Source organism: Myotis nattereri, assembly GCF_964212035.1.
Source record: "Myotis nattereri genome assembly, chromosome: 12".
NCBI lineage: Eukaryota > Metazoa > Chordata > Mammalia > Chiroptera > Vespertilionidae > Myotis > Myotis nattereri.
In genome coordinates, this window is record NC_138087.1 from 26,328,519 (window position 1) to 26,353,213 (window position 24,695).

General features: G+C 39.6%; 1 protein-coding gene across 2 annotated transcripts in view; it reads left to right on the forward strand.

Annotated features, from left to right (window-relative positions):
* TTC39B (tetratricopeptide repeat domain 39B) overlaps positions 1 to 24,029 on the forward strand; it is a 120,949-nt gene extending 96,920 nt beyond the window's left edge. For both annotated transcript variants that reach the window (XM_081103038.1, XM_081103039.1), the window contains 4 exons: positions 2,805 to 2,913; positions 17,459 to 17,576; positions 18,652 to 18,768; positions 21,841 to 24,029. In XM_081103038.1, coding sequence (XP_080959164.1) covers positions 2,805 to 2,913; positions 17,459 to 17,576; positions 18,652 to 18,768; positions 21,841 to 21,931 — 435 coding nt within the window. In that variant the 3' untranslated portion in view covers positions 21,932 to 24,029. The remainder of the gene's footprint in view (positions 1 to 2,804; positions 2,914 to 17,458; positions 17,577 to 18,651; positions 18,769 to 21,840) is intronic.
* Positions 24,030 to 24,695: the final 666 nt, after the last annotated feature.

The following is a 24,695-nucleotide window of genomic DNA, read 5'->3' on the forward strand; positions in this document are numbered from 1 at the left end:
CTGTGAAAAGGTCGTTCGACCTCCAAAGGGGTCGCGACCCACAGGCTGAGAACCGCTGACTTAATTGACGCTGAGTTAACTTGTAATGCTAGCTACATAGGTCATTTTCTCGTTTCTGAGTGGCCACATTAAAAATGAACAGGTAAATGTTAGAAAGGAAGAGGAAACATGAAAATGATTGAAAAGATGTAGTATTTTGTTTAATCCAGGATATACAGAAAGTTGTTGTTTGATCATGGAATCAACGAAATGTCATGAGTTGCTTCCCATCCCTCTGTAGAGCTCTGATTCTTTGGGATGTGCGGGTGTTTTCCTCTGGGAGCACATCTCCTGTGGACGAGCACATTTCCAGGACTCAGAGCCTGAGTGGCTGGTGGCTGCTGTACCGGGCAGTGCATGGCCCGAGCCATAGTCCTCATGGTTAGACCACCAAGGCTAGACTTCATAAAAACCGTAATTTCAACTTAAATGTTCTTCATGAAGACTTCTTGAAAAAGTACCGGGTTTCTCAAATTCTTGTGGTTCGTTGGGGCGTTAGGTTTGCATAGGCAGTCAGCACAGGCAGCTGTTCATTGCCCGCTCACCTCTGCAGTCCTCTGCTTGCGTTTCCTGAAGTTTAAAACATTTCATTTTTTGTATTTCAGAGATTATTCAATTATTCCCCTTTGAAAGTTCTTCGTGTTTTTGTCGTTCCCCCCCCCCCCCCCCCCCCCAGTTTTTACTATTACAAACATGCTACAATTCATATTCTTCTACATTCTTCTTTCTGTCCTTGGGCATATAATTCTCTGGGAAAGCTTTCAAGAAATGGAGTTCCTGGTTATAGGGTATATGCATTTAGTATTGTGACATTGCCAAACTGCCCTCCCAAAAAGGCTGAATCAGTTTAAAATTCTACCAACAGTGTTTTACTGTTTGAATTTGTGTTTTTCTATTGGTGCAGTTGAACATCTCTTTATGTGCCTACTTACTCTTATTTCTTTCTGCTTTTGTGAATTGTTCATGTACCTCACTAGTTTTCCATTGGGCTGTTTATTGTTTGATCACTGAATTATGGGAGCTCTCTCTCTGTCTGCCTTGAGAAAGAAAACTACAGCCCCTACCAGGTGATAGAGCTACCTGCACCTAGTGCCCAGACGTGTGTGTTTCCTACTTCAGATAGACAGTCTCAGGGAACACCACCCCAGCACAGGTTATTCTGTGCCCGTGCTAGACGAAATATGAGCACTCTATATCTGAGCACAGATGTAGGTCAGAAAACCAGGAAGAGGACCAAATATTCCCTCGTTCCCAGCTAATGTGGGGACCTGCTGCTGTATTCCCGGTGACAGCTTTTAGCTCCCTTCCTAATTCACTTCTATCACTCATTTGTGCTTGGAGACATTTTCTCCCTACGTCACAGAACTTTCCTGAAAATCATCTGGAGCACCATAGCCTTCTTGCTGCCCCAGGACTTCTATAAGCTAGTTATATCCGACTTCATTAAGCGTCTTCAGGAAGGTCACCTCACTGCACTGGTTTCTCTAGAACTAAGGCAGTATCATTGGCTTGAATTGTGGTAACTTGTTTTCTTCTTGTAAATATTTCATCAGTAAAAACAACATCTTAAAAAGATCGTCATCATTAAACATCCCATTAGTTACTGAATTGAGTTGTGACACTGTTAGCAACAAGAAACTGTTAGATGTGAAATACAAGGGAGAGTGTGGCAGTTTTAGTAGTTTTCAGTGGCATAAATTAAAGATTACCTTGTTGCCACTATACTCAACTGCATTTTCCTCATTTCCAGTTTCCCTGTAAGAGGTTGTTTAAATAATATCTTTATCATGTTTCATTTCTAAGAAATACTAATTACCCTGCTTATTTCATACCTTTAAAAATATGAACTGCACTACCAGGAAGATTATAAAAATATTTTCAAGCAAAAGCACATTTGCTTTTGGTCCAAAAAAATTCTCATCTGTTACCTTATTAAATGTAATTTGCAATAAAAAAATCATTCATTTACATTTTCAAGGGCTGTCATTCAGCCATATGGCCTTGAAATGAATACATTTTCTGCATATTGGATTGCATTACTGAACTGTCACATGTTTTAATGGTATAAAAGAACCTGAGCCCAATGAAATATTTCCTGTGTTCATTTCCAGTGACATCCTCGGGAATAATTTATGTAAATAATTGGCAGATATTTTATAATGTTTTCCCTTTATTTAAATGTAACAGCAAAGATTTATATAAATAGAATTGTCCATTGTATCAGTTTAAAATGCTATATTTATTTGGTTGGCTGGTGTGGTTCAGTGCTTGAGCATTGACCCAGGAACCAGGAGATCACGGTTCTGTTCTCAGGGCATATGCCCGGGCTTTGGGCTCGATCCGCAGTAAGGGATGTACAGGAAGCAGCTGATCAATGATTTTGATCATTGATGTTTCTATTCCTCTCTCCGTCTCACTGAAATCAATAAAAACATTTTTAAAGAATAAAATATTTACTTCGGTATCTATAATTGATTATCTTCCAAAATGTCTGAATGCCAATAAGCGCTTAATAAATATTTGTTCAATGAATGAATAAGTTATTTTTTTTTCAGTAAAAACACACTATAGTATATCTATTGAATTACTTCACAATATAAAAGACAAAGTCATATAATAAAATGAGAAAGGGGAAATGATATCACTCAACTCTATATGAGAGCCATAGCAACCAAGGCAAACACACATTCGTAGTTTTGTTGTTGTAAAGGACATTGAATAACCGTCACATAATTGCAAATGGGTTTTGCATTCCTCCCTGTTAGGAAATGATGTACATCTGGAATGGTTTTCCAATAGTGAGCAAAAGAGAAGACCTCTCCGAAAATCTGTTGTTAACTATTGAAAAGGCTGAGACAACTTTACAAAATCAAAGTAAGTATGAGCCTTGAAAGCCTGGAAATCCTTACCATTCCCTCTCTCCCGTCATGTCCCTGCTCACATCCGCTTGTGCTAATCTGTGTGCATTGCGAGGACAGAAGAGCTTGGTGACTGCGGTCCAGGTGAAAGGAGGAATGACATGCGCTGCACACATGGACGAGCCTTGGGTACACTCGGCTAAGTGCAAGAAGCCAGTTGCAAAAGACTACATTTATATGTAGTCTTTTTTATACGAATTATAAAATACTGACATTTATATGACATACTGACAATAGGTAAACCTGTAAAGACAGAAAGTAGAGCAGTGGTTGCCCAGGATGGAGAACTGGGGTGGGCATGGTGGTTAAAGGGTCTGGCATTCCTTTTTGGGGTGATGAACATGTTCTAAGATTGATTGTGGTGATGGGTGTACAACTCTAATACATGCCGTGAGTTGTGTACTTTAAATGGGTGAATTGTATAGTATGTGCAGTATATCTGAATAAATCTGTTACCAAAAATGAGGAAGGGAAGAAGGCAGGCGAGTGTCCAAGCAGCCCAAGGACAGCATGCACTTCTGATTTTATCTTGTGCCTCTTGCCACACCTGCTTTCACTCTCTAGTGACTATCATGCTTTTGTGGACACAGAGAACTGTTTTCAAGTTGAAATCTTATCACAAATTTATTCTTTTACTCATTACTTTTGGTGGCACTAGAGGCCCCTCTCCAGTTCCCTGGAGTGTCCTCTCCTGGGAGCAGCTGACCTGTTAGTAGAAGGCAGGCCATAGGCTCATAGTCCCGGCTCTGCAGCTTCGAGACTGTGGAAAACCCGCCTCCTCACCCCGACCCTCAGGTGTGGTCAGATAACACCCATGTTTTCTATTTAAAGCGGGAGTGGTGTCGGACCAGATAATATCCCAGTTTTTGTGTCTTCAGTAGAGGATTTCTCTTGTGATAAACCATCCGTAATGTCAGCCATTGTCCTTTGCCTTACCCATCCCTCAAGATAATGATCTTACCCTCTGGAGTAAAAATGAAAACGTCTGTGGTGATAAGCATGGGAAAGGGCGTAGAGTTCAGGAGGAGGCAGGGGGAGTCAGAGCCGTGAGCTCGTTTCTCTGAACTGGACCAGGACGGCCCTGGAGGAGCACTGGCCCCTCCTACCCAGTACGCTCGCTCCCCGAGGGGCCTGCACCGTGATGCTGGCTCCAGGCAGGAGGACCTCGTTTGGGTCGTTTTTGTACTTGGAGCTGCAGCATGAGCTGAAATGTTTCGTGAGATTTCTCTTTACAGTTTTTAAAAATGAAACACATTATTATAATTGATAGAAGCAGGTGAAAAACTATCCATATTTTTGCTACAACACAATTAATTTACAATTTTTGTATAGTCCATCCTAGCTGATTTTTATAGTTTCAATCATAATGTACCTGAACATATACTAGCCTAGTTTTTTAAATTTATTAATATATCATAAACTATTTTTTCAAAATTGAGGTACAATTGACATAGTAATTTTAGGTGTATAGTACTGGTTAGCATAATGATTCAATATGTATGTACATTGTAAGATGACCATCACAATAAGTGTAGTTAATATCTGTCACTATACATAGTTACACATTTCTTTTAAGATTACTCTCTTAGCAACTTTCAAATATCCACTGCAGTAATATTAGCTATAGTTGCCACGCTGTATGTTACATTCCTGTGACTTATTTATTTTATAAATAGAACTTTGTACCTTTGACCCTCTTCACCCATTTTGCTCACCCACCTCCCAACCCCCAACCTCTGGCAACTACCAATCTGTTTTCTGTATCTAATCAGCATTGGTGGTGTGGTTTTTTTTTTTTTTTTTTAAGCTTCTACATATAAGTAAGATCATACAGTATTTGTCTTTATCTGATTTATTTCACTTAGCATAATACCTTCAAGGTCCATCTATCTTGTTGCATGGCAAGATGTAATTCTTTTTTATGGCTGAATAATATTCCAGTGTGTGTGTGTGTGTGTGTGTGTGTGTGTGTGTGTGTGTGTGATATTTTCTTTATTGATTCATCCATCAATGGACACAGATTATTCCCATATCTTGGCTATTATAAATGATGCAATAAACATGGAGTCATATATCTCTTTGATGTAGTGTTTTTGTTTTCACTTTTTTATTGAATTTATGGGGGTGACATGGGTTAATAACTTATATAAGTTTCAGGTGTACAATTCTGTAATACGTCATCTGTATATTGTATTGTGTTCACCACCCTAAGCTAAGTCTCCTTCCATCACTATTATCCCTCCATCCTCTCTTCTACCTTCCTCCACACTCCTTTCCCTCTGGTAAGCACCATACTATTACCTGTGTCCATGAGGTTTTGTTTTGTTTTGCTTAATCCCTTCACCTTTTTACCCAGCCTCCCAGTTCTCTCCACTCTGACAGCTGTCAGTCTGTTCTCTATCTATGAGTCTGTTTCTATTTTGTTTGTTAGTTTACTTGTTCATTAGATTCCACATGAGTGAAGTCGTATGTACTTGTCTTTCTCTGACTGGCTTATTTCACTTAGCATAATGTTCTCCAGCCCATCTATGCTGTTACAAAGGGTAATAAGATTTCTGTCTTTTTACATCCAAGTAGTAATCCATTGTGTAAATGTACCACAGCTTTTTTATCCACTCAGGTACTGATGGGCACTTGGGCTGTTTCCAAATCTTGGCTATATATATATATATATATATATATATATATATATATATATATATATAAAAGCCTAAGCGACTGGCCAACTTGCTGACCGACCAGTAGCTATGACCCACAATGACCACCAGGGGGCAGACGCTCAACCCACAGGCATGGAAACATGGAAGACTAATGAATCTCAGAGGGGAGGGGGTAAAGGGGAGGGTGGGAAGAGATTAACCAAAGATCTTATATGCATACTAGAGGCCCAGTGCACGAATTCATGCACCAGTGGGGTCACTTGGCCTGGCCTGCAGGGATTGGGCTGAAACTGGCCCAGTGCATGGATTTGGGCACCAGTGGGGTCCCTTGGCCTGGCCTGTAGGGATGGGGCCGAAACTGGCCCAGTGCATGGATTTGGGCACCAGTGGGGCCCCTTGGCCTGGCCTGTATGGATCGGGCTGAAACTGGCTCTCTGCCATCCCCCAAGGGGTCTTGGATTGTGAGAGGGCACAGACCAGGCCAAGGAACCCCACTGGTGCACGAATCTGTGCACTAGGCCTCTAGTTGTAAATAACATTACAGTGAACACAGGAGTGCATATATTCTTTTGAATTAGTGTTTCAGGTTTCTTCAGATATATTCCCAGAAGTGGAATCACTGGATCATACGGCAGTTCCATTTTTAACTCCATACTGTTTTCCACAGTGGCTGCACCAGTCAGCACTCCCACCAACAGTGCATGAGGGTTCTCTTTTCTCCACATCCTCTCCACCACTTGTTGTTTGTGGATTTATTGATGATAGCCATTCTGACAGGTGTGAGGTGATATCTCATTGTGATTTTAATTTGCATTTCTCTGATGCTTAGTGACGTTTAGCATGTTTTCATATGTCTATTAGCCATTTGTATGTCCTCTTTGGAGAAGTGTCATTTCAGGTCTTTTGCCCATTTTCCAATTGTATTGTGGTTTTTTTGGGGTTTTTTTGATGTTGAGTTTTCAAAGTTCTTTATAAATTTTGGATATTAGCCCCTTATCAGATGTATCATTGGTGAATATATTCTCCCATTCAGTGGGTTGTCTTTTCATTTTGTTGATGGCTTCCTTTGCTGTGCAAAAACTTGATTATTTTTTCTTTTGTTTCCTTTGCCCGAAGATATAAATCAGAAAAAAACATTGCTATGAGAAATGTTTGAGATTTTACTGCCTATGTTTCCTTCTAGGATTTTTATGGTTTCGAGTCTAACTTTTAAGTCTTTAATCCATTTTGAGTTTATTCTTGTGTATGGTATAAGAAGGTGGTATTGTTTCATTGTTTTGCATGTATCTGTCCCAGCACCATTTATTAAATAGATTATCTTTACCCCATTGTATGTTTTCCCCTTCTTCGTCAAATAGTAATTCACTATAAAGGCGTGGGTTTATTTCTGGGCTCTCTATATGTCGTTTTTATGCTAGTACCAGACTGTTTTGATTCCTCTGGCCTAGTAGTATATTTGATATCAGGTAGCGTGATTCCTCCCATTTTGTTCTTCTTTCTCAAGATAGCTGTGGCTATTTGGGGGGTCTTTTGTGGTTACATATAAATTTTTGGAATATTTGTTCTAGTTCTGAGAAATATGCCACTGGTTTCTTGATGGGAATTATATTGAATGTATAGATTGCTTTGGGTCGTATGGACATTTTAATTATGTTAATTCTTCCTATCCATGAACACAGTATATGCTTCCACTTATTTGTATCTTTTTCCATTATTTTCTTCAGTGTCTTATAATTTTCTGAAGAAAGGTCTTTTACATTCTTGGCTAAATTTATTCCTATGTATTCTTTTTAAAGCAATTGTGAATTCATTGATCAGTTCTGGTAGTTTTTTGGTGGAATCATTAGGATTCTCTATATACAATATCATGTTATCTGCACATAATGACAGTTTTGCTTCTTCCTTTCCTTTTTGGAAGCCTTTTATTTCTTCTTCTTGTCTGGTTGTTGTGGTAGAACTTTCAGTACTATGTTGAATAAGAATGGTGAAAATGGAAATTCCTGTCGTATTCCCGATCCTAAGAGAAACACTTGTAGTTTTTGCCCATTGAATATAATATTGGCTATGGGTTTGTCATATATAGCCTTTATTACATTGAGGTATGTTTCCTCTATTTCCCCTTTTCTGAGAGTTTTTATCATAAATGAGAGTTGATTTTATCAAATGCTTTTTCTGCGTCTATTGATATGATCATGTGGTTTTTATCCTTCATTTTGTTTATGTGGTATATCATGTTTACTGATTTTCAGATAGTGTACCAACTTTGTGTCCCACCGTAAATCCCACTTGATCATGGTGTATGCTCTTTTTTAATGTATTGCTGGATCTGGTTTGCTAACATTTTGTTTAGGACTTTTGCATCTATGCTCACTAGAGATATTGGCTTATCATTTTCTTTCTTTGTAGTGTCTTTGTCTAGTTTTAGAATTTGGATAATCCTGGCCTTGTAAAATGAGTTTGGGAGTCTTCTCTCATCTTGAATTTTTTGGAATAATAGGTGTTAGTTTCTCTTTGAATGTTTGGTAAAATTCACCTGTGAAACCATCTGGCCCAGGACTTTTGTTCGTTGGGAGGTTTTTTTGTTTGTTTGTTTTATATTGCTTCATTTTGACTAGTTTTAATCTGTCTATGCAGATTCTCTGATTTTTCCTGATTCAGTTTTGGAAGATTGTATGTTTCTAGGAATTTATCTTTTCATCCAGAGTGTCCAATTTGTTGGCATATAGTTGTTCACAATATTTTCTTATAGTTCTTTGTATTTCTTTGGTGTTGTTATTTCTCTTTTATTTCTGATTTTATTTATTTGGGTCCTCTCTCTTTTTTTTCTTGCTGAGTCTGGTTAAAGGTTTGTCAATCTTATTTGTCCTTTTAAGAAACCAGCTCTTGGTTTCATTGGTCTTTTGTATCTTTCTTTTTAGACTCAATTTTTTTTTATTTCTGCTCTGATCTTTATTATTTTCTTCTACTCACTTTGGGCTTTGTTTGTTCTTTTTCTAGTTCCTTTAAGTGTAGTTAGGTTGTTTAAGATTTTTCTTGTTTCTTTAGTTGAACCTATAATGCTAAATGCTATGAATTTCCCTTCTTAGGACTGCTTTTACTGCGTCCCATAGATTTTGGGTTCTTGTGTTCTCATTTTCATTTGTTTCAAGGTTTTTTTTTATTTCTTCCTTGATCTAATTGTTAATCCATTCATTGTTTAGTACCATGTTATTTAACCTCCATGTCTTTGTGTGTTTTTCAGTTTTTTTTCTTGTGATTGATTTCTAGTTTCATACCATATGGTCAGCAAAGATGCTTGGTATGATTTTAATCTTCTTAAATTTATTAAGACTTTTTTTGTGTCCTAACATGTGGTCTATCTTAGAAAATGTTCTAAGTGCACTTGAAAAGAATGTTTATTCTGCTGCTTTGGGTGAAATGCTCTGAAGATGTCAATTAAATCTATCTGATCTCGTGTGTCATTTAAGGCCACCATTTCCTTGTTGATTTTCTGTCTGGAAGATCTAGCCTCTGATGTCAATGGTAGTGTTTTACTAGTAATTTTCTTTGAATAGATACCTCGAGTGGAATTGCCAGATCATATGGTAGTTCTCTTTTTGCCACAACTTTTAAGTTATTGCTAAATAACCCTTATAATAATTTTAAAAGCTTCATAGCTCTTTATGGAGTGAATGCATTCTAATTTAACCAGTCTGCAGTATTTTTTAGCATTTAGGTTGCTTTTCCTATTTAAAATAATTTTAGCTTTAGATTCCCATTAACCAGGAGAAGAAATATATAAGAATGAAAGCTGAATCAGTTGGCTTATCATTAACAAGGTCAAAGTTTCAGGCTGGATAGTTAAAGAATCCAATATAGGAAAGAGCAGTGCTGTTCTGAGGCCACAGACTCCCCCACTCGCCCACTCCCTGGCTTAGTCATTTTGGAAATACAAACAAATGCTCACAAGGAGACCAGTGAGTGGAATATCCTACTCCACTATTGAAAAGTCACAACCAAAGCTCATCTGTTGATGGAGGGTGAGTAAAGTAGTCTCCCTTCATTCGTGGTTTTGGTCTCTGCCATTTGTTGCTCATGACATGAATTATTCCTTTGTCCAATACATCCATCTCACTTCATCTTATCATGTAGACATCACAAGAAGAAGGGTAAGGACAGTATAGTAAGATATTTTGAGAGAGAGAGAGAGAGAGAGAGAGAGAGAGAGAGAGACAGAGAGAGAGAGAGAGAGAGAGAGAGAGAGAAAGAGAGAGAGAGAGAGAGAAACACTACATTCGCATAACTTTTATTACAGTAATGTAATAATAGTTCTATTTTATTATTAGTTATTATTGTTAATCTCTTACTGTGCCTAATTTATAAATTAAATTATATCATGGCATGTATGTATAGGAAAACAAATAGGATATCTAGGGTTTGGTATTATCTGCAATGTCAGGCATCCAGTGATGTCTTGGACTACATCCCCCACAGATAAGGGGGGACTACTATAATGTCACCTTTCCGTATTAAAGATAGCATTTTTATAAAAGAACCATTGCTCTTTTTTCTTTTCTTTTTTCCCTTCCTCTTTTATAGAAAAGTTATAGCATTTACCTCCCATAATGATCTGGATCTTAGGTAGAGAAGCTAAAATATTGAGGTATTCATCTTCACAAATTGATAATTCCCTCTGATTTCTGGGCAGCAGGGAAACCAGCGGATAAGAAGTCTCACAAAACTGGGATGAGAAAGAGGAGTCAAAACTTTTTACTATTTTACAGACAACCAAAGGAGCGTATGTATAAGTACAGACTATAGACTTGCTGTATGGGCATTTCAGACTTTTTTTGTGAAGTTCTATCACTAACATATTTTCAATGTAGTTTTTATTGCATAAAGTTGTGATAAGCTTTCTTACTAATTTTTAATGTATCTATTTTTAATTTTTTTGTAGTAAAATTTACTGTTATCCTTTTTCTTTTCTTTTTTTTTTTTTTTACAGTGTAGAGGTGTTTACATTCACATTGTTGTGCAACTAATCTCCAGAACTTTTTCATACCCATTAAATAATAACCCCCCATTTTCCCCTACCCTAGCCCCTGGCAACCACTGTTTTACTTTTTGTTACTATACTAAATTTGACTACTCTAGAGGCTTCATAACAGTGGCTTGTTTCACTTTGCATAATGTCCTCAAGGTATATCCATGTTGTACTGTGTCAGAATTTCCTTCTTTTTTAAGGCTGAATAATATACCATTATATCCATATGCCACATTTTTTTTAAATTAAATCTTTATTGTTCAGATTATTACATTTGTTCCTCTTTTTCCCCCCCCCATAACTCCCCTCCTCCCAGTTCCCGCCCCACCCACCGCCCTCACTCCCCACCCACTGTCCTCATCCATAGGTGCATGAGTTTTGTCCAGTCTCTTCCTGCATCTCCCACACCCCTTTCCCCCCCAAGAATAGTCAGTCCATTCCCTTTCTATGTCCCTGATTCTATTATAATCACCAGTTCATTCTGTTCATCAGATTATTTATTCACTTGATTCTTAGATTCACTTGTTGATAGGTGCATGTTTGTTGTTCATAATTTGTATCTTTACCTTTTTCTTCCTCTTCCTCTTCTTAAAGGATACCTTTCAGCATTTCATATAATCCTGGTTTGGTGGTGATGAACTCCTTTAGCTTTTCCTTATCTGTGAAGCTCTTTATCTGACCTTCAATTCTGAATGATAGCTTTGCTGGATAAAGTAATCTTGGTTGTAGGTTCTTGGTATTCATCACTTTGAATATTTCTTGCCACTCCCTTCTGGCCTGCAAAGTTCCTGTTGAGAAATCAGCTGACAGTCGTATGGGTATTCCCTTGTAGGTAACTGAGTTTCTTTCTCTTGCTGTTTTTAAGATTCTCTCTTTATCTTTTGCTCTTGGCATTTTAATGATGATGTGTCTTGGTGTGGTCCTCTTTGGATTCCTTTTGTTTGGGGTTCTCCGTGCTTCTTGGACCTGTAAGTCCATTTCTTTCACCAGGTGAGGGAAGTTTTCTGTCATTATTTCTTCAAATAGGTTTTCAGTATCTTGGTCTCTCTCATCTTCTGGCACCCCTATAATTCTGATGTTGGTACGCTTGACGCTGTCCCAGAGGCTCCTTACACTATCTCGCATTTTTTGGATTCTTTTTTCATTTTGCTTTTCCGGTTGGGTGTTTTTTGCTTCCTCGCATTTCAAATCATTGACTTGATTCTTGCGCTCCTCTGGTCTGCTGTCGGGAGTCTGTATAATATTCGTTATTTCAGTCCGTATATGCTTAATTTCTAGTTGGTTCCCCAATATAACATCGAGGGTCTCATTAGTTTTCTTGTAGATATCATTAAGTTTATCGGCGGCTTCTAAACAGTTCTTGAGAGACCTTGAAAGTGTGGTTCTGAACTCTATATCTTCCATTGACAATTTTGTCCTGTTTCTTTGTCTCCGCATTATGTTATGCTTCCTTGGTGCACCCCCTAGTGGTCTTTGTTCACAGTCTTATAAACCTTGATTGTTGTAGCTAATACCAGGGAGGGTTTGACCTCCAGGCCAAGTGGCTATGGGAATCAGCTGTGTCTGCAGTGAGAGAACTTCTGTCCTCTAGGGAGGTGCTAATCTAGCCTTTGCCTGAGGCTATCCGGCAAATGCCTCTGTGCAGGGCTTGGGCGGGGCGGGTCGCACAGGATCAACAGGGTGGGCCGGAGAGAGCAGTTATGGCTGCTCTCAGTCCTGTCCCCAGGGGCTCTGCCTCTCTGAGTCCCAGCACCGGCTGCAACCTCGGAGAGAAAGCTGCACTGGCTCTGACCGAAGCCAGACAGTCCCGCTTCTCCCGTTTGAGTCTGGGTCCCTAAAGACTCGCCTGTATCTGGAGCTCAGAGTCTGCGACTCCCTCCCGATTGAAAACGCCAACCGCGCCCTCCGCCGCCAGCCCGCTCCACGCACTCCGCACCTCAGAATTTGACTTCAGCACTGCGCCTCCTCTGAGTGTCCGTATGCGTTTCTCTTTCCTCCTAGTTGTAGGACTTCCACTCAGCCAGCGTTCCTGTGGTTCTGGGTGATGTCCTTTCCGTTTTTTGGTTTCACTTTTGAAGTAGTTGTTCAAGGCAGCAAACTCCGGCGTTAACCTATGCCGCCATCTTGGTTCTCCTCCACATTTTTTTTTTTTTTATCGATTTATCCATCGATGCATATTTAGGTTGCTTCCACCTTTTGGGTATTGTGAGTAATACTTCTATGAACATTGGTAGGCAAATATTTTTCGGGACCATGCTTTAAATTCTTTTAGATATATGCCCAGAAGTGGGATGACTGGGTCATAATGTAGTCGATTTTTAATTTTTTTTAGAAACTGCTTCACAGTTTTCTTTTCTTTTCTTTTCGTTTGGTTTTTTTTTTTTTTTGACTGTATACTTTACTTTCAGTATTATTTTGTATTGGTTTCAGGGTTACTGCTATACAGTTTTCTATAGTAGCTGTGTATCATTTTACATTCCCACTAACAGTGTACAAGTGTTCCAATATGTCTACATCCTTGCCAACATTTGTTATTTCTGTTTTGTTCTTAGTAGTCGTCTTAATGGGTGGGAGGTGAACTTTACTATTTTTCATGTAAAATAATTTCAAAAAGGAAAAATATTTTGTTCTGAGTGGAAAATCAACATAAAGTTACATCATTTTGAATTCAAATAAAATGAAACTTTATGAAATTTCACCTTAAAAATGAGATTTCAGCGCTTGCTGGTGACTGAATTGGTTGGAGTGTCGGCCAGTACACCAGAAAGCTTGTGGGTTTGATCCCCAGTTAGGCCATGCACATACTGGAGGCATCCTATGTTTCTCTCTCACATTGATGTTTTTCTCTCTCTCCCTTCCTCTCTCTAAAACATATCTTTGGGTGAGGATTTAAAAAGTGAGATTTTTCCATTGATTTTTTTTTTTTTTTTTAGAGAGAGAGAGAGAGAGAGAGAAACTTAAACATGAGAGAGACACATTGAGTAGTTGCCTCCCACTTGTGCCCGAGCAGGCTGGGGATCAAACCTGCGACCCTTTGGCCCTAGGGCTGACACTCTAACCACTGAGAAAAACTGGCCATGGCTAGGGCCCATTTGGACTTTTGAACAAATTTATTAGTATTCATTTTTGTTCAACTAATTTGGCCATCTTATATTAATTTGCTCATTTGAACACTCTTAGATTTCCTTGCTAGATATAGAATTATGATAGGCAGAGAAAGCATCTGTTTCTGCTGTTAAAGAAATTGTTTATAACTAAATCCCACATATCCACAAACTAAATGAAAAAGTGAAGAATTTGTATGCCTATATTCATAACCCATGGACACAGGCAATAGGGTGGTGAAAGCTTGGTGTGCGGGCGGGGGGCAGGCTAGAAGAGGTCAATGGGGGAAAAAGGGAGTATCTGTAATACTTTAAACAATAAAGATAAAAAATAAACAAATAAAAAAGTGGATATGTGAAAACTGGGAAGTAAAGGAAAACCTCTTTTTATTAAGTGAAAACAATTTTAGCTTATTCTTTTGCCCAGATAAGTAGGCCAGCTTGCTTCTGTTTTTCTTCAGAGAAAAGGGTGTGGGTTTAGTAGAATAAATTCTGATGTTTGAATGTCCATTCTTTTCATGAAGACCAGTGGTCGGCAAACTGCGGCTCGCGAGCCACATGCCGCTCTTTGGCCCCTTGAGTGTGGCCACGAAGTTTCAATCACACTGTACGTGCGCGCCCACACGTGGTATTTTGTGGAAGAGCCACACTCAAGGGGCTGCAGTTTGCCGACCACTGATGTAGACTCATGTGTACCAGCAGAGAGGGTCTTTGTTTAAAGAAGTCCTGGAGGACTATTAGGTTCTCTCTGTGTGGGCAGGCTCTTCACCCCCACCCCTACGTTTATTTTGTCCTTTCTTTGTTTGGGAGAAAAAAATTAAAGGAGTAATATATGTATCAGACTGTGCATGTAAAATGCAATAGAGGTTTAGAAAACCAAGACATTGTCTCCATCCATCCCTTCTTCTTTTAATGGCGTAATGAGATGATAGGCTTCAGAAGTATTCAAGCAGGACCCGGGGAAGCTTAGACAGACACACTGTACTTTTAGTCAAGCTCTGTCTTTGTATGTCCTCCCTGGGGTAGAAAAATTGGTTCCTTTCCTGAAGATCCCCTTTGCCAGATGTTACATATGAAATTTATGGTGATGATCTCTTCCAGGTCCATTGTTTATGCAGGAAGTTTACCCAACACACACCCGCCTCTCCCCTGTCCCCCTAACAACTGATATGACCTTTGAGTCATTAGGTTTCTGTCCTTCTGAGTAAGAGGAAAAACCCCAGATTGGAAAGTGGAGTGAATCTGTAAACCTGAGGTCAGCATCTCCACCCCTCCACCTCCATGACTAGGAATAAATGTGTTTTTGCTTCTACCTTTGGTGTCTTTGAAGTAAAGGATGGTAGAGGGTGCAGGTGATGGACGCTGGCAGTGCCACATAGTCTGAGGGGCTGGTCACAGAGACCCAGGGGGCAGCACTGTTGAAAGAGAGAAAAATACTCGGTGTGATATGCCTGGAGTCAGTGTTTGCTATGAATTACATGAGCGTTTCATTTGAAATCTAACTACATTCAGCATGGAGCCAGAAGTTAATAAATATACTAGCTCTTTGTTTAACTATTAGTTGTGGTTAACTTGAAATCACATAGCAAACATAATCAGAGTGACAGAAAAGGGAAAGTATTTCTTACAACTTTTCACTTTCTGAATCTACTTTCAGTTTTTTTCTTTGGTGCATTTCAACTAGCTTCTAAGATGTTCAATGTAGACATTTTTGTAGCCTGGGCCTCACACTTCTTTTTCCTCTGCCTATCCTCTGTTTTATAAAGTGCAGATCTTTTGTGATAAACATGTGCTTGGGCGGCATCATCCTTTCCTTGGAATGTAAAATGGAAAGTGTTGAAATATTCATCCGTGAACTCACCCATGAGAATCGTGATAGACAGTCACATCTTTTTTATTTTTAAAATATATTTTATTGAATTTTTTACAGAGAGGAAGGGAGAGGGATAGAGAGTTAGAAACATCGATGAGAGAGAAACATCGATCAGCTGCCTCCTGCACACCCCCTACTGGGGATGTGCCTGCAACCCAGGTACATGCCCTTGACTGGAATCGAACCCAGGACCCTTCAGTCCACAGGCCGACACTCTATCCACTGAGCCAAACTGGTTAGGGCGACATTCACATCTTAAGGGGAAATAATCATCTGACAGATGTTGCTCTGTGGGCTGAAGAAATAATGGTTTTTGCTTCCTAAAGTTTTTGGCGGAATGTTGGTATTTTTGAACCTATTTTCCATATTCCTAACTCACGATCTAAGTAAAAGCTAAATGTGGCTCTACTGATACTTAAGCCTTGCATGGTGTTAAGGCTGTTCCTCTCAGCAAAACCGTTGTTTACCGAACACCAGAATTTTCTGATAACACACACTATCAGAAAATCCTACAGAGAACTCGATAAAATGCACAAAAGCAATGCTAAAAACCAGCATCTAGCATGGAACCTAAGGGTTTGGTTGTAGGCCTGGAAAGATACTGTTTCTTGAATGCATATTTCAGTGAGCATCTATGACTGGAAGCATACATAGATTTCCCCCTCTTTGGTAGAAAAATGGTTCTTAAGTCATAGGAAAGGTAAATTGGTATTGATATCTGTGATTTTTCTTGGCGAATGAGCCATCAGAGCTTGGGAGTGAGAGATGAGTATCAGCACCTGGAAGTAAAGGGACCCCCTTTTAGTTGGTTACACAGAATCGTGAACCTCCCATAGACAGCAGCTTACAAAGTAAAACATCAGCATCTCTGAAGGGTGGTTTCTGAGCTTTTTTCTGAAACCTGGAGGACTTCAATATGAGGGACTCCCAGGGCCTCATTAATTTGGTTTGCATGCCCCCCTCCATCCCCTCCCCACAGTGTTGTCACAGCCTGAAATGTGTAAATTATCAGTCTGTCTTTGAATGACTTCTTAGTTGCATCTTACTTGCAAAAAACCCCAAACTCAAAAGTGGTGCTGTGAAAGAGCTACCTTTGTCATAGATGTCGCACATAATATTGCTCCTTCTGTTTACCCTTAGCCTCGGGCTGTGGCGGGTGAAGCCTCCTTCTCCAAAGGGAAAAAGTGGTGAAAGGAAAACCATTCCATTAGCCTCAAGCAGTTAGAAATGTGTGAGGGTCTGAGGTGCCTTGCATGTACTTCAGAACCATTTTATCTAATTTTATAATACAATTCCCCCCCCCCCCCCCCAACGAACATAGCCTGGGAGAATTGATAAATTATAAACAGTTCAGGATTTGCTTTCTGAATTGTTAATGGTAGAAGGCCATCTGCTTCGCCATATGGAAGTACTGTCCTCATCCATATGAAGCCAACACAGTTAGAAGCCAGAACCACGGGAGGACGCAGCCTTCGTGCTCTTCGTGACTTTACCTTTTATGGAATTCATTCAGCCCCACCTTACTTAGGGTTCAGAGACTCTGCTCTTATTCTGAGGGCACATCACTCAGAATATGAGCCCCTGAGAAAAGGTTGAAGTGGACGGAGTGAACCCCTTCATAACATGGTGTATAAACTAGTGTAGCATATTCAATATCCACTTAATTTAAAATAACGTCATTGTGTTTTATTTAGTGAGGCACAGCACGTGCTAAACATTTTATTTTTATTTTTAAATGATCCCTTTGTAACCCAGTAGCTAGTGTCCGTTCTTTCCTCTGAATTGGGATTTTGGAAAAGCATTTTTGTGCTTGTGCATGATGTTTGTGTGTTTGCTTTCAGACTGCAGCGACTACCTGGTGGACGACGAGTGCCTGCTGAAGCTGCTGAAGGGGTGCTGCCTGAAGAACCTGCAGCGGCCCCTGCAGGCGGAACTGTGCTTCTCTCATGTCATCCAAAGGTAAACAAAGGAGGAAACCCGCTGTGGCTCTGGGAGTTCCTGTTGGAAAGTGATTTCTCTTGCTGCCACCCTTTGACTCGGTGTTACCAGAAAACAACCCAGGAGTGTTGTCTTTGTGCCCCGAAGACTTTGCCAACCCAGAGCCACGTTCATGTTAATTTCATGGCATGGAGGTTCTTGGACCTTTGGGCAATGTAAACTTGAATTGCAAACTCATGTGAGGGCAGGCCTGTTGGTTGTTAATTTCTCCAGGAATGTGCTTTTACTTTCCACCTGGAGCAGAGGCCCAGGAGCCAACTGCCCGTGTTTTCCTCCTGCGCCAGAGATTTTTTTTCTAATCTTCCCTTTCTCTGATGGAGCAGCCTTTCCAGGGCCCCAGCTTGTGTAGAGGTCTCAGTCCTGCTCCCTGTCCCGCGGGCCAAGGCCTCCTCTCCTCCTTGGGCATTGAAGCACTGAGCCCCGATTGTTCAGACTGAGTGGACCCGGACTGCTTGGGCATCCACACCCAAAGAGTTCTGGTTTTGTGTTGTTTTCAGTTCGAGAATTTTCCTTATGTTCGTGGGAGCTGAGCTATGCGTTTGAAAGTGTATTACTCATATATTTTTAGTGCTTGCAGATGTTTTGTCGTCAGAGAATTCTTATAATATTGCTGAAAACAGAAGTTATTGCCCTTTTTTTAAAGCATAAGACGTAACAAGTCAAAGTGACCCTTCATAAAAAACAATACAGCATTCTTATTTTTAAATATTTATGTTCAGGAGTATGATCTTGTCCTTTCCAGGGTTAGGCTTTGAAGATGATAGCCCATATGTGCTCATATTCCTAAGGGGCAGTAAATAATCCAATTCAGACTAAGGAATAAAATAAGAGATTAAGATAATAAAACCATACTATGTATTGCTGTAGTTTATTAGATTCCTTGAGTGAATTTTGTATAATGACAGCTTTTCTCTGAAAATCACGCTGCTAAACACTGGTTTTATGGGAAATGGGGAATGCTGAATATGTATGTTGGAAAAGAATGACACCCTTCTTGTTCTGTTGAGACTTAATTGCTTTCCACTCGTTCTTTTAGTGAAAAGCTGCTGAAGTTCGACCACTACCTGGTGCCATTTACTCTGTTTGAGTTGGCGTTCTTGTACAAAAGCCAAGGGGACATTGACAAGGCCTTTAAGACCCTGGAAACTGCAAGGTGAGTGGCGATGGCAGCTCCTCTGGGGCGGCTGTGGAGTTAGGATTGTCCGCACCACGATAGCAGCAGTGATAGTACATGCACACTTAAAAGTTCAAACATGAACGAAAGGTAGTTACAACGCTACCTTTGCTAACTTATGCTTCGTTTATGCTCATGGCTTTTGCTGCAATTGTGCTGTTTTCAACCTTCTGAGCGCCTGGCCCTGTGACCGTTTACCGAGGTGGTGGCTGTGGGCTTCTGTCTGACAGATATCTAGTCTAATCTGTTCTATATCAGAGGTCGGCAAACTGTTCCTAAAGGGCCAGATAGAAAGTGGTCTTGGCTTTACAGTGTGAGGTCTCCACTGCAGCTACTCAATGGTATCGAAAGCAGCCACAGAAGATGGTATAGAAATAAGTGGGTGAGTCCAGATTTAGCCATAAACTTGATAATAATTTGCTGACCTTTTCTAATTTCCTTGAAGAAGCTCTTTGAATCTCCCCCTGGCTCTCTCTTTTTTCTGTCTACTCTGGCCATTTCAAAGCACATATTATCATTTCTACTACATAATGGCTCACAGACGTGTGATCATGGTCTGTTTGTCCTGAACACTTCTTGCAGTGGGTAGAGAATGCCATGGGTAGCTCTAGGCCATAAATAGCTTAGTGGTTTGTTGGTTTGGTCATTTACTCAAATTTAGCAAATATTCACTGAGCACCTCTTATGTGCCCAGCATAGTAAAGGCTCTAGAGGGACAACTGTACATAAACCGACAATGTTCCTGCTCTCTGAGTAGGAGGGAGATATTGAATAAGCAAGTAAAAAAATAGCAGTGGTATATGTTTTGCTGAGACTCACATTCTGATACAAAGTACCGGGCTGTGGCCTTAGGTTGGGTTGATTCTGGAAGGTCTTCTTGAGGAGTTGATGTTGTAGTTGATATTTGCCTAAGCAGAGCCAGTCCTGAGATCAGTCAGCAGAAGACTGCGAGAGGCACATTCCTGTCTGGAACCACAGCTAAGTAACCTCCAGGCTAGGGGGTGGGGCCACTAGGTCAATAATGATGATGGGGAATCGTCATTTTTACTGAGATGGGGAATCCTTAGGGGGTTTGGGGAGATAAAAAAATACTTCTGTTTGGACCATGATGTTCTGAGGAGCCTACGAGGCATCCACATGGAGATGGTGAGTTGGCAGTCAACTGTAGAAGCATGGAGGTCAGTGGAAAGGTAAATGCCACACGTGGAGATTTCAAAGTCACCAGCACAGACACAGAGGTATTTGAAGCCATGATATTTGATGAGGTCATTTTGGGGGAGAGAGAGAGAGAGAGAGAGAGAGAGAGAGAGAGAGAGAGAGAGAGGGAGAGAGAGAGAGAGATCCAGCACACAGCCTTGGGATATGGTATCATTTTAATGAGAATAAACAATAAGAGTAAGGAGAAATGGCCACTGAGTCAGGATGACATCCAGGGAAGCCAAGTGAACAAAGTGTTTAGAAAGAAGACAGCGGTCAGTTGTAAAGCCCGCTGCTGAGAGGTCCACTAAAGTGAGACTGGAGAAGTGAACTTGGCTGCATGAAGATCATTGGCTGCATGACAAGCGAGGTCAGAAAGTGGAACCAGCTACTTTGGGCAACTCTTTCAGGATGTTTTTCTGAAAACACAGTAATGGGGCAGAAGCTCCAGGGGCATGGTGGAGCCAAGAAAGCCGCCTTCTTCCTCCTCCCTTCTTCCTTATTTCTTCCTCCTCCTCCTCTTCCTTCTTCCCCCTCTTTTTCTTCTTCCTCCTCCTATCCTCCTCCTCCTCATTTTTCTCCTTGTTAATGAGAGATATGAGAACAAATCACTTTAAAAAAATTAATTTGTTGGGAGTGATAATGACACATTTCAACTGACATGTATGTGTCATGAGATGTAGCTCATGGAAAATTAGGGACTATAAATACTATCATTCCAAGTATTCATTATTTGTACATATTTAACGTTCCCTAAGCAGCACACAATAAGGCAACTTTATAATGATGAAAATGAAAGACTAATAATTCACTACTGAAAAACAAGACCAGCAGTGATCAAAAGTCACCACTAACTCAAGCCAGTGCTGATGATGCCAACATAAACAGTCTTCCCAGTAATTCCAGGACAATTGTCTGTAGTTCCCCTTATGTAGTAGGAGCTTTGCAAAGTTGCCAAAATTTGTGACCAGACATTTAGGAAAATACTCAATTATATCCTTTGGTAAACTCTAGTAAGATGTTGATTTAGCTTATGAATAATGACCCTTATTATGAATAATAACCCTTTTCAGAGTTACCAGTAAATAGCACTTAGGTCTATATACCATAAAGGGCTGTGGAAAGAAATAAATGCCACTGCAAAGAGAGAAGTTACAGCTCACCCATGGGCCAAAGCAATGGGTGAAAGCAGGAGCCCAAAGTCGAAGCCATTCCATTTTGATCACTCTTAACAATTCTAGCAAAGAGAAGTCATGAGTGATTAACTTCAGTAAAGTTTTTACATCATCTGTGGATTTTAATGGCCTGGCCCCTTCTGACATTGCTATACAGTAATTATTGGCCAAACCGTTGTTATTTGCCTGTGAGAATTGGAGTAAGTGATTTTGGTATCACGGGGTAATCCTGCTGTCTTTGCTGCGGTTGTTGTTTCATGGGAGTCTCAAGATAATTATTCGGAGGAAGTTGTGATCCATCAAGTTCGCCTCGTTTGTATGAGGCTGCCTTAGCATTTCCAGTTCAGAAGAGGAGGTCAGCTGTTTAAGAATAGTTCACAAAATTGTTAAGCCCTCCTCATAATCTTCTTGCAGTGTTTGTGAATGGCTTGGTAGTGAAGTAGAACCTTGGTACTCAAAGTCTGACTTTTAGGTTCTCACCAGGAAACTTCTAGAAACAAAGAATATTGCCATCCCCCTCTCTTCACAGGACACCATCTACATTTTAACAATATTGACTGTTAGGCATAGTCAAGTTTGAAAGCAAATAAGGAGTGAATATGAGAGGAGGGGAGGATGGTGGTGGTGGTCTGGTATAGAGGAACTTTTGACATTTTGATTTTGTTGTTATTGTCTTTAGAAACAACTACAAAGATTACTCCATGGAGTCTAGACTGCACTTCAGAATTCAGGCAGCTCTTCAACTCTGGAGAAAGCCTTCCTCACACTGATCAGAGTCTGGAGGATGGATGGATTGCCCCTCCGTTAACCCACATCTGCTATAGATTAGCCCTTGTATTAAAGTGGAAAAGTGACTTTGTGAATGAGAGAAAAAAATAATTTTATTGTCAATATTTTCTATCATGTGTGTGGTTTACTGTTCTACGTGAATGTTTCCCCTCCTACTCCCCATGGAATAATGTTCAGTACTATCTAGGAAATTCTTATATTTTGCCTCTTCAAAAAGAATTTCATATTAGGTTTCAATTGGAGAGGGGAAGTCTTTTAAAGGACTCACAGGTACAATAAAGTCTAATCAGATTATTTATTTTTTTTTAACATGGAAATTAATATTGTTTAAGTAGCAAATGGCTTACAAGTTGAGCCATTTTTAGATTTGTTGGTCAGTTAAACTTCAGAGTTATTTTGTTGCCTAGAATTTAAATTTCAGAGGGGAAATAAAATCACTTACATTCGAAATAGCTTAATAACCTCCTGAAGAATCCTGAAAAAGACAGGCAGTGGTGTGAACAGGGATGGGATCATATAGTTAAAAGGTTGAAAAGACCTGTATCTAGCAGAGATGGTGAAATATTGTTAGTGTTTTTTTTTATTCATCATGTAGATTAAATGTGGTGGCATTTTTGAGAGACTATCCTGTTTTTGAATGTACTTAAGTCTATTATAATAACAAAAATTTAAAAAATGTGTATCTAAAGGGAAGAAAAAGTTATATTTTAGACAATATCCTTAGCAATGATAGCCTGAAATATATATATACATTGATTATTTTTCTTATATGAAGCAAAGTTCCTGCTGCTTTAAACGATATGTAAAATATTAATAATTTTTACATTCATGATGTTGGTGAGTAAGATCTAATTTTGTAATCTCTCTAGCACTGTGACGGTTCCTTGTAAATATCTGGACTGTGTTTAGTCCTTTCATTTTGGAAATGCAATCGGGACATTGAGTGGGAGAGAGTCTGATTCCATGCGGTCCTGGCTCTGCTACTGGTTAGCAGTTACCAGAGTGACCTTGATGGAGCCCCCGCTCTCTGTAAAATGGAAAAAGAACAGATGATTATCAAGGTCTCCTTCAGTTTTAGAACTGTCAGTATTTTAGGTATTTATTTTCAGCAAACAATGTTAAAATGTTTAATCGGAGTCACTCCCACTTAGAGTATGTTTTTATTTTGCAGTCATTAACCCCCAACCCCCAAATATGTATGTTTTGTGAACCAGTTTGTATTCTGAGCGAGGAAAACAATCTGGGAATCCATGAGTCAGGGTTTTATCCTATTCCTGCCTCTGTTTTGAAGACTAACTTGTCATGGAAGCCTATGCAGTTTAACAGAAACCGCCTAAGATTGGGAGCCAGGAGCTCATCTCTATTAGTTAGTAGTTCCTCACCCTGCAGCAAGCCATTCACCTCTTCTGGGACTCAGTTTCCCTAATGGGGATAGCCTCACGGAGCGTGGTGCTTGTGAGGGCTCAGTCAGATACTGCAGAGTCATATGCGTGGCTCTGTGTGAACTGTGAAAGGCCATATGAACATGCGTTGTAATGATCACGGTTTTTATGCACCAATTATAGTATCAGTACAGAGGTATTGGCTGAGTCTGTGTTCTCTGATGTAAAAGGAGAAAAGCATGGAAATTCTATCACCTTTCAATGTATTCACGTATTTGACACTGACTGTGGCCCAGATTACAAATTTATTTCTTGCTACTTATTCCCTGTGACATGAGCCTGTCCTCGCAGGTGTTTGCCTTGTTTTCTTTAAGGTATTTGTCCAATACTGAGAATGTATTCCCAACGGAAGATGTTAATACAGTTCGAGTCAGATGGTCTGGTGGAAGATCTGAATATGTGCTATTAAATGCATTATGTAACTGACTGCAGGTCCAGACAAAAGAGGAAATAAACTGTCATTACAACTAGTAGTGGAAAACATGTTTAATAATTATTTTTTATGTAACTGGGGAAAATGTTTATAATTCCTTAGAAGAGCTTTGGTATCATTATTGTTTGTAAAGTAAAAACATTCACATTATTTCTGTGAGAAGCTGTCAGTGAAAGTCAGTAATAAAAATTCTCCTTTTGGTATAAAATGAAAACAAAAGCCAATAGTAGTTATTTTTATTTTATTTGAACTCTGCATTATAAAAAATATAAAAGTAATTCATATCTATTTAAAATTTCACTTAGTTATTTTTTAAATTTTATTTTTATTGTTACTTCCTATTGTTTTTATGGTTAATCTATCCAGTGGATTTTTAAGTGCTGTAATATCACTAATGGTACAAATATCAATCTGTTTCTTGCCATGTTTAAGATATTATGACACCAGTGTCTTGTGCCATCAGCTCATATAGCATTTTTGGAGTTAGTTTGTGATTCAGGGTGTTCTCTATAGGATGAGTACTGAAGTGACAATGTTTTATCTAATGTTTTGAGGGGCATATGTGGGAGAGTTGGACTGCCAACGTGTCTGACAGTTTGTGCAATTTGTGTAGTTCTTGGTTTAATTGCCTTTCTTTAAAAAAAAAGGGAGAACCAGAGTTCTGATTGGTGCTGTGTAATTTTAAGACTCAAGTAGAGGTTATGCTTGGTAGGATGGTGACAATGTAGGCATGACGTCCGCTTGACAACTAACAGAAGATTAACTGCATAAACCCTTTTATGGACATTTTAATGTTTCTGTGCTTCTCCTGGGTACAAGAAGGCCCAAGTTACATAGGAAAAGAGAGTCCATTGATTTTCTTTCACTTTG